Genomic DNA, 10,755 nt, shown 5'->3' with positions numbered 1-10,755 from the left:
AGTAAAGTTTGACTACATTGATTTCAGAAGCATTTTGGCTGTAGAGCAGTGTTGCCATCTCCGCCCTCGTCCTGCGGACTGTGTGGGCCTGCGGGCGCCGCAGTAGGACGCTAGGGGGCGCTGCGTCGCCCTCCGGCCTCCGGACTACACTTCCCAGAATGCAGCTGGCGCGGTGCTCTGTCTATAAGTAAAAGCGGAAACAAAAGAGCCAGCGAGTGAGAGCGGAGAGGATCCGGCCCCGGTCCCGGTCCCTCACGCCCTGAGCCCGGCCTCCGCCCGGAGCGACCGCACGCGCCCAGCTGGGGAGTAGCCGCCCGCCGCCGCCTCCCAGACCCCCGAGCCGGAGCGCGTCGCCGCCCGCAGTATCGCCCTCCATGGCGCTGAAGCGGATACAGAAAGTAAGTGCGGCCGCGCCGGGCCCTGCGGTTGGGAGCCGGGCGCCGGGCCTGGGGCTGAGCCGCGGGGAGCCCGGGCTGCGGGAGGCGGGCAGAGCTGGGTTCTGTGGGAACGGGCGGAGGGTTATGTCGAGGGAGAGCGGGGCCCCAGGGGAGTTGCGAGGGGAAGGAGCTGGGGTGGAGGGGAAAGGGAAGATCGTATTGTGGGAGCGGGGCTGGTGAGGGGAGAGGGAGGATCTATTGTAGGGGAAGCGGTTATGGGGGCGAGGGAGAACTGTAGGGAAAGGGCTATATGGGAGGGGAGCTGGTGAGGGGGAGAGAGGGAGGATCGTACTATAAGGGAAGCCGGTGGTAAGGAGGAAGGGAGGATTGTATTGGGCAAGAAAGGCTGTATGGGCGCCGAGGAGAACTTCGTGTGTCAGAGGATAGAATAATGGGTGTTGAATCTTGGCTGTAGTTCTGCTCCTCGGAGTAATGGGCTTTTCATGTCTTTGCTATACCAATGGGGATATCGATAGTTTATTGCTTCTGGAGACTGTTCTTTGTTTCTTCTCCCCCATGGAAATGGAATGTCAGTCTGTGGGTTGGAGGAGGATTGCCTGTAGCACAGTATAGTAATGATGCTTCGCAGCTGCAGGGCAATCTGGATAAAGTTTAACATTGTATAAACACTAGCCTTCACAAAGCCCAGGTGAGGTGGGCCGTTACAGTTGCCTTACAGTGGGGGAAACTGAGGCACCAAGCAGTTGAAGGCTTGTCTATACAAGGGAAATATTGTGTGGTGCTGACAGCAGGTGCCAACAATGCGGTTTAGTTTTAAATGTAAACAAGAGGGAACTGTGTTCAATGCCACTTCAGAAACTGCTTTAATTCTGGTCTGGCCAGCAACTGGCCTGAGGTTCCTTATCAGGTCAGTGGCAAAGCTGAGACTAGAATTTGGGAGTTCCTGTTTCTCAACCCTTACCTTTATTCACCAGATCATATTGCTTCTAGACAGGATCAGTGTTTTGGTGGAAGGATCATAGCAGTTCTGATACATCCTTCATTAATTTCAGAGGGACTTTGTGTGGGTGTAATTCTTCTTGTTCCCCTTGTTGGTAACAATTGCTCTCCTAAATCTTATTTATTTTTCTATCATATTCAGAGCCTGCTCAGTAAAGCAGCTTGCTACGGTACGTTAGTTGATCATTTCCTTCCCGGTGTTGCATACTGTGTGCAAAGGCTGATGGTGCCTCACTTTGAAGGAAGGGAACTATTTTACTTAGGCCATGTCTAGGTTACGGGTGCTACAATGCCATAGCTATGTTCCTGTAACATTGTAGTGTATGTGCTTCCTAGAGCAATGGAAGGGATTTTTCCATCACTGTAGGAACTCCACCTCTGTGAGTGACAGAATTTATCACACCCCTGAGCACTATAGTTATGTCGACCTAATTTTTAAGCGTAGACCAGACCTCCGATAGTCCTGCCCCAAGGAGCTTACAATCTTTTTGCTTTTGCTCCATTTGTACAGTGCCTAGCACAATGGAGTCTTTGTCCAGGACTGAGACACCTAAGCACTTTGATAATACAAATAATAATAACTAATATGCCACTTAGGTGCCCTGCTGCCGCCACATTAGTCCGACACAACTGCAATGGAAATATAGCTACTACTAACCACTGTGATGACTTCCTGGCTGTCATTCAGGGTATCTTGTCGTGGTCTATTTGAGGAGCATGTTTCTATCTGGCAACTTTATCACATGAAATGTACAACCTGGACATCTAGCAGGAACTCTGCACCAAGGAAAGAACAGTCCAGGTCAAGGCATGGCTGTTATGTCAAAGCAAAGTAAGCATAAATGTAGGGGGTTTTTGGTTTGGTGAGGGTGTAGCAGAGGGAGAGTTCTTTCAGTCATTTATACGTTAGGCACCAACAATCAAGGAAAAAGCATGTGTGTAGGATATCCAATTTTTAATTAAAAAAAAAAAAAAGAATGAGGAGTACTTGTGGCACCTTAGAGGCTAACAAATTTATTTGGGCATAAGCTTTCGTGGGCTAAACCCCACTTCATAGGATGTATGCAGTGGAAAATACAGTAGGAAGATATATATATACAGAGAACTTGAAAAAATGGGTATTGCCATACTAGTTCTAACGAGACTAATCAATTAAGGTGGGCTATTAGCAGCAGGAGAAAAAAAACTTTTGTAGTGATAATCAGGATGGCCCACTTCAAACAGTTGACAAGAAGGTGTTAGTAACAGTAGGGGGAAAATAGTTTTTACTTTGTGTAATGACCCATCCACTCAGTCTTTATTCAAGCCTAATTTAATGGTGTCCAGTTTGCAAATTAATTCCAGTTCTTCAGTTTTAATTTGTCATTAATGTCAGGGGATTGATCAAAATTACTATTGACAAATTTCTTATCTTGAGTGTAAGGCTTTACTGTTATGACTAGGGCTCCGTGTTTGTCATGGAGGTTGCGGAAGTCACGGATTCTGTGATTTCCTGTGACCTCCTTGACTCCAGCAGTGGCCCATGTGGCTGACCCCAAGGTTGCCCAAGCAGCTGGCCCTAGAACCAGCTGCTCAGGGCCCCGCTGCTGGAGTGGCTCCGGCGCCAGCCACTACTCTGGCAGCTCCGTGCAGCTGGCACTGGGGACAGCCCAAGCAACGGCCAATGCAACTGGCCTTGGATCGCCTCAGCAGCGGTCCTAGTAATGGCCAAAGTGGCCACTGGCCTCCCTGGGACCCCCCCCACAGTGGCAGCCGGAGCAGCTGCTGGGCCCCTCTTCCCCCCCATGGTGGGCCCCCCTGGGGTGTCTGCTCCCACCCCCTTGTGGCGGCAGCACCCCCCCTAAAATTCAGTCATGGGTATTTATGGTATAAGTCATGGACAGGTCATGGGCTGTGATTTTTTTTGTTTCTTGCCCGTGACCTGTTCATGACTTTTACTAAAAATACCTGTGATTACATCGTAGCCTTAGTTATGGGCTACTAGGTCAAAGGTAAAGTATGATCATATGAAGTACAGGTATCAGGCTATTATGCTGATGCAGAAATGCTATACTTTTGTACTTACAATTTTTTTTGAGAATATAGCTAATTAATCCTGGTTTTCTGTACAATAATGTTCTATCCACAACTAGAAACATTGTCAACCTATTTGGCCCTTGAACATATCACAAATGAGTTTATAAATGGCATATGTAAATGTCAAGGATTTAAATGACAAAACTTTTTTTTTTTTAAAAACCCACCTTTCTTTCCTAAATACTACTTGCCCTATCAGAATCACCTTTCATAACAGACATTTAGCTTCTGTTGCAATGAAAGACTAAGAAACATGGGAGCTCGGAATATTTATACATATAGCTTATCTAAGGTTATAAAACTGATACGTACTTCATCTTGCTATTGTTGATGCTGTGTAATTAGTGTTGTTCTCATCTAACACTATTTTGCTCTGTTCACATGAATAATTGCTTGATTTCTGCATTACTTTATGGTTGATGGTGGAAATGAAGGTTGGTTATTCTGTAGCAACTAGTTAACATGCAGTTAGTGAAGATATGACTTCAAATGTACCAACTGATGAACGTAAAATCAAGAAATAAACGCACAGGTTGACTTGGGAGATCTAAATTCTATCTGTTGGGAGTCTATTCTGCCACAGACTGTATTTGTGTTGTTGAGCAAGTCATTTAGCCCTCTCTGCATCATTTTCCCATCTGTGAAATGTAAACAATTCCTGCCTACCTCACAGGGGTTTTAAGGTTCACTTAAATGTTCGCATAGTGCTTTGAGGTCCTTGGATGGAAGGTACTTTATAAATGCAAAGTATGAGTGTATTTAAAGTTGTTTTGGTGTTACTCTAGTACTTTTTTTTAACCAGTTGCTGCCTTCGTTACAAATTGGGACTGCTTTAATGACAAATAGCCAGCACGCAAGTGGGAATGTCGAAATTGCTATCTTGGATCAGGTCCATTTAGTTCAGCATCCTGTCTCCAACAGTGGCCAGTACCAGATGTATCAGAAGAAGATGCAGGAACCCAACAGTGGGCAGATTTGGGATATTTTGCCTCCCACGTTTGTTCTTATCCTGATCTCTAATATATGGAGGTGACTTAAACCCTGAAGGATGAGGCTTAATATCCCTCCCCAAATCATCATCAATCATGATAACTCTGGTCGTCTTATCCATATAAATTTAAAATCCCTTTTTGAATCTTGCTAAATTTTTGGCCTGACTTTCTTTGGCAATGTTACAGTCTAATTATGCGTTATGTGCAAAAAGTATTTCCTTTTATCGGTTTTGAATTTGCCATGTTTTGATTTCTGTTAACGACCCCTTGCTCTTGTGTTATCAGCCAAGGAGAACAGACACTGAGGCAATTTATCTACATCAGTGGTTTTCAAAGTTCAGGTCATGACCCAGTACTGAGTTGTGGAATCCATGGCACTGGGTTATCTTGCTCAGCACCCAGGAACCCTTGTGGCTGGCCAGTAAAAGCTAGTAGTCCCTACCTGTTTTGACACTGCGCTGTGCCGCGGAAGCGGCCAGCAGCAGGTTCGACTTGTAGGTGGAGGGCCACGGGGCTCCGCACGCTGCCTCCGAGCACCGGCTCCGCACGCTGCCCCCGAGCACCGGCTCCGCACGCTGCCCCCGAGCACCGGCCAGTGGGAGCTGTGGGGGTTGCCTGCAGGCAAGAGCTGCGCGGAGCTGCTTGCGCGCCTCCGCCTAGTAGCAAGACCCGCTGGCTGCTTTCGGGGTGCAGTGCGGTCCACGGTGCCGGGACAGGTGGGAAGCTTTCCCCTGCACCCTAGCTGCGCCTCTGACCAGGAGCCGCTGGAGGTAAGCCCGGGCCCCAATGCCCTGCCCCAGCCCTGAGCTCCCCCAAACCCAGAGCGCCTTCCTGCACCTCACTCCCTCATCCCTGGCCCCACTCCAGAGCCTGCACCCCCAGCCCAGAGCCCTGACCCCCTCACCCACTACGACCCCCCGCCCAAGTCCTGAGCCCCCTTCCACACCCTGAACCCCTCGTTCCTGGCCCCAGCCTGCACCCCAGCCCTCAGCCCCAGCCCTCAGCCCCCTCCCACACTCCAAACCCCTCATCCCCAGCTCCGTGAGTCTCTGGCATCAACAATCTTCTTCAACTGGGTCTCCAGAGAAAAAGTTTGAAAACCACTGATCTATATCATTCTTTATCTTATATAACGTATATACTCAATCGTAAGCTGGATTGTTTATAAGTTGACCCAACCCATTCATAAGCTGACCCTATAATTCAGAGGTCAGCAAGCTTTGGCTCCTGGGCCAGCAGGATAAGCCGCTGGTGGGCTGAGAGGGTTTGTTTACCTTGAGCGTCCGGAGGCATGGCGGTAAACCTAAGTAAACAAAGTGTCCTGGCGCGCCAGCTACTTATCCTGACGGGCCGGGACAGCAACTGGTGGAGAAATTTTGGCGGGGGGGAGAAGCTGGGAGTCAGGGGAGTAACCCCCTGTGACCACCTCCCACATAACCTCACCCCTAGCCCGGGACCCCCACACTCGCCCCATTCCATCCCTTCCCACCTTATCTGGGGAGGGCCAGGAGAGGATGTCTGTGGCCTGGCTAGAGCTGCTCAGGCAGGTTGGGCGGCGCAGCTGCAGCCTGCTCCGGCGGGCCAGACCAGGCGGCGCGGCCACAGCATGTTCGAGTGGGCCGGGCAGCGTGGCCACAGCCTGCTCTGGGGGGCAGGGCTGAGTGGCATGGTTGTAGCCTGCCAGCCCTGGAGCTGCAGCTGCTTCGGAGGTGGTGGGGGGGAGAGCAGCGTGGCCAGAAGCGGAGAGACTCTGGCCTCGCCTCTTCCCTTCTGGCTCTGCTGGCTGTGCTGCCTCTCCTTGCTCCCTCTGTTTGGGAGAGGGGCTGTGTCCCACCTGTCCCTCTCTAGACCCGTTCATAAGCCGACCCCCTTCTCTGGTACTTCCCTTTTTTACTAAAAAAATTTGTCTTCTGAATGAGTATATGCGGTACTTTTATCATGTCTCCTTTCTAAGGTAAACAGTCACAATCTTCTCCCATCTTTTTTTTTTATACGTGAGTTTTGCCAGGCCTTTGCTGAACCCCTTCTTAATTCTATGCTTTTGTTTGTGATGGGCTGATCAGTACCGCATGCAGTAATCTAAATGAGGGCCACAACATTGATTTTTATATAAAGACGTATTTTCTGCATTAATATGCATCCCATTCCTTATGTATCCATCTATTTTGAATCTTCCTTGTGTTGAAGTGAACACCACAACTTGTATGGTCAGAATATTTTAAGGAATAGCATCTGTTATGTGCTTGAATGACTTGTGAATAAATTTGCACCCCAAGAGCTTGTGCTGTCTACCTTGTTAGTATTTCAAAAGGGGGGAAATGAGAAGCTTAGTTTGGTTGTACAAGACTATCTTAACTACACAATTGTTTTTAATCTGAAATAACTCTGAAGAAATGCCAAAGGAGGAGTGTGACGAGGTGGATGAGACCTCAAAGTCCTGCCACGCTCATCCCAGGTAAGGAGCAGTTGGAGAGGTTGTCCAAATAAGCTAGAGGGGCTGCAGGGCAAGCAGCCAACCAGGGCCCAGTAGGGCCTTATAAAAGGCGCTCCAGAGACAGTTCAGTTCCTTGCTGGAGGGGTGCAGAGGGACTCCTGGCTGGCGAAGGGAACTGCAGCACAATGGACAGTTCAGTGCTAGTAGGGAGCAGGGGAGCACAGAAGAGCTCCTGACTGGCTACTGGGCCTGAGCTTAGAAAAATTAATATAATATATATGGAGATATACCTCTCTCATAGAACTGGAAGGGACCCTGAAAGGTCATCGAGTCCAGCCCCCTGCCTTCAGTAGCAGAACCAAGTACAATCCCCCTCAAGGACTGAACACACAACCCTGGGTTTAGCAGGCCAATGCTCAAACCACTGAGCTATCCCTCCCCCCTTAGAAGAGCCCTTTGCTAAGGGTAAGGCATCGGTGAAGGCTTGGGCCACGGGGAAATGGCCCAGAGAACTGAAGATAGTTTTACTAAAGGGACACGGTGGCACGTGGCTGCTGTTCCAAAGATTCCTGGGCCGGACCCAGAGTAGTGGGTGGGCCCTGATACCCCACATAGGCCACTGGGAAAGGGCCTACAATTGGACATCAGTAAATCTCCAGAAGGGGACTGAACTGTCAGGATGCCCAGCTGAAGACTGGGGCCAAACCAGACTAAGCAGGCAAAACCATTGCCTCCAGGGAGGAAGCCCTACGGGTACAGCCTGATGGCAGGGCTGGGACTGGTTTAAAGACCGCGGACACACCCAACCAGAGGGGGTGCTCATGAGAGGCGGATGCCAACCCCGTTACAAGTAGATATGGAAGGGCAGCTGAAGTTGCTAGGTCCAAAATTAGATACCTTTTTCTTGTTTGAGAAGTGAAGATGATGGTTTTCTCAGGTCTCTTCCCCCTCCCCCTCTTTTCCCTAGCCAACACCTCACCCTCTGGAAATAAAAAAAAAAGTGGGGGAGGTCATGTTGTGGGGCCTCAAGTCTATGGAGGTTGTCATAACTATAAAGGGAAGGGTAACAGCTGTCCTGTGTACAGTACTATAAAATCCCTCCTGGCCAGAGACTCCAAAATCCTTTTCCCTGTAAAAGGTTAAGAAGCTCAGGTAACCTGGCTGGCATCTGACCTAAAGGACCAATAAGGGGACAAGATACTTTCAAATCTTGGGGTGGGGGGGGGGGAAGGCTTTTGTTTGTGTTTTTTTGGGGGGGAGGGCATTCGCTCTCGGGACTGAGAGGGACCAGACATCAATCCAGGTTCTCCACATCTTTCTAAACAAGTCTCTCCTATTTCAAACTTGTAAGTAAATAGCCAGGCAAGGCGTGTTAGTTTTCCTTTGTTTTTCTCAACTTGTAAATGTACCTTTTACTAAAGTGTTTATCTTTGTTTGCTGTACTTTGAACCTAAGACTAGAGGGGAGTCCTCTGAGCTCTTTAAGTTTGATTACCCTGTAAGGTTAATTTCCATACTGATTTTACAGAGATGATTTTTACCTTTTTCTTTAATTAAAAGCCTTCTTTTTAAGAACCTGATTGATTTTTCCTTGTTTTAGATCCAAGGGGGTTGGATCTGTATTCACCAGGGAATTGGTGAAAGGTTTCTCAGGGCTTCCCAGGGAGGGAATCCAATTGGGAAATGGTGGCAGCGGGACCAAAGCTAAGCTGGTAGTTAAGCTTAGAAGTTTTCATGCAGGCCCCTACATTTGTACCCTAAAGTTCAAAGTGGGGATACAGCCTTGACAGAGATATATAGAGGGCCCTGTGCAAATAGAATTCAGTGAGGTCTTAATAGCTTTAGCAAGCACCTCAAATAACTCTGGGAAGAGCAAAGGGCTGGCAGATAACACAATGAAGTCACTTAGAAATTCATGTCTATCTAGACATACTGTCTCTGGCTAAGCTTGAGTGTTCTTATGACAACTAGAAATTTTATATCTTAAAAATAGCTATGGGACTTGGGAGTTCTGTGAAGTGTCTGCTCAGATTAATAGTTCTAATAACATCTATGTTAAAGATGGCAGTACCTACTAAGGAAATAGAGATGTAATATAAAGTGAACATATTTTCTTATTTTTTTTAGTGTTAGTTGGTGCTCTAACATCTCGCTAGTATCAGCATCATAGTTTCTGCTGTACCATAACTTTTTCTGGGTGATCTATCCTGTAACACTGTTTCCAGACAAAGCACTTCTCAGAGGTGTACAGCACACAGGCTCCTAGAGCAAACTAATACCTGAAAAGAGGTATTCTGCACCATGGGAGAGGTATAGCTTGCTCATTCCAGCCTGCAAAATGTTAACCGCAATGCCTCATTAATAGTTTTCTTTGTATTGAATTATGATGCACTTGTCAGATGATAAAAAATAATCTGGGGAAAAAGGTAAAAAGTTTTATTTAAGCAACATGATATGAAGTGTTACTTAGTCTGTGTTAGGCTTCTTAAATTCATGGAGAATTAAGAATCATTACATTTTCATGGTAAGAGTATAAGCAATGCAGGCACTCAATTAATTTCGAAAGCAGATAAACCAGTAGTTGTCTAGGGGGAATCAATAGAAAGTGAGGTTGTGATGTATAATTACACACCAGCAAAAAATAAAAAGTGTAACTATAGTAAGCATGGGACATACACTTAGGTTTTAAATATTAGGGCAAGGAGGAGGGAAGGTTTTCAGTGGGATTTCTTATCTCTTCAGTATAAAAATTATAAAAACTAATCATGTTAATGATGATGGCTGATGGCATGGACTTCAGTCTTTTGTTAGTCTTCAGCAAAAAAAGACTGGATTGTGTAAATGGAACACTTGTTTGAATCCATAAATTCTAGGGCTGATCTCATGTTAGAGTATCTGGACTAAAGGATTTTATGGCATGTGCCCACATTATCAGAGCAATTGGTTATAATAATGCATATTGAAAGTATAATTTAAAATGAGCTATTCATCTTAAATATTTCAGCAGTCTTTCTGTAATGAACCAGTGGCTAATTAAGTATACTGATTGAGCATTGACTTCTTAGAATAGGAGATGGTGAAACCTTATTTGAAGGGAATATTGCGTTTAATTTCTTCCTATGAAGTGAAAGTAACTATAAATGTGTTTCAGTTACAATGCAGACAAGAAATGCAATGCTTCATACACCCCTTGTCACTTGCTCAGTATACAATAGGCAGTGCCTCCACCAGCTGATCAGTGATCATGCCCTTGGGTATGCTTTGTTGTTAATAAATGACTATAGTCTCACTTTAAGGAACAACTAACTTTATTTTCCATCCTAAAAATTTGTTCATGAGCTCTTACACCCTTGGCAGCTATTGAGGTTCTGTTTCTAAACTTTTTAATTTATATTCAGTTTTTATTAACTGAACATGAATATAGTAGGCACCGATAGTGGCTTTCAGCAACAGCAGGTGGTTACCCAGTTTGCATAGACTTAAGATTGTTTGGATTTACCCAAAAAGCATTGCTTTATTTTTATTTTATACACCTCTACCTTGATATAACGCTGTCCTTGGGAGCCAAAAAATCTTACCGCGTTATAGGTGAAACCGCGTTATAGTGAATTTGCTTTGATAGTGCGCAGCCCCGCCCCCCTGGAGCACTGCTTTACTGCGTTATAGCCGAATTCGTGTTATATCAGGTAGCGTTATATCAAGATAGAGGTGTATATATGTGTATATATATGTGTGTGTGTGTGTGTGGGGTGACAGGTACTGGAACATTTCATATATTCCCATTATATAGAAAAAATTGCACCCATCTCCTCCTGTTGTATGCACGTGTTCGCTGTTATGATTTAAAGTAATCTCTC

At 46.4% G+C, this 10,755-nt stretch overlaps 1 protein-coding gene across 2 annotated transcripts in view; it reads left to right on the top strand.

The window, feature by feature from the left end:
• The first annotated feature begins 209 nt into the window (after nucleotides 1–209).
• The window catches only part of UBE2D1 (ubiquitin conjugating enzyme E2 D1), a 41,754-nt gene continuing 31,208 nt past the window's right edge, over nucleotides 210–10,755 (top strand). The window contains exon 1 of one of the 2 annotated variants that reach the window (XM_054034819.1): nucleotides 210–398. In XM_054034819.1, the coding sequence (XP_053890794.1) occupies nucleotides 375–398 (24 nt within the window). In that variant the 5' untranslated portion in view covers nucleotides 210–374. The remainder of the gene's footprint in view (nucleotides 399–10,755) is intronic. The other variant, XM_054034820.1, reaches the window with a different exon arrangement.

Source organism: Malaclemys terrapin, chromosome 7 (genome assembly GCF_027887155.1).
Source record: "Malaclemys terrapin pileata isolate rMalTer1 chromosome 7, rMalTer1.hap1, whole genome shotgun sequence".
In the NCBI taxonomy this organism is placed as follows: domain Eukaryota; kingdom Metazoa; phylum Chordata; order Testudines; family Emydidae; genus Malaclemys; species Malaclemys terrapin.
Note: the sequence above shows the minus strand (reverse complement) of the source record. Positions and strands in the feature narration are given on the sequence as shown.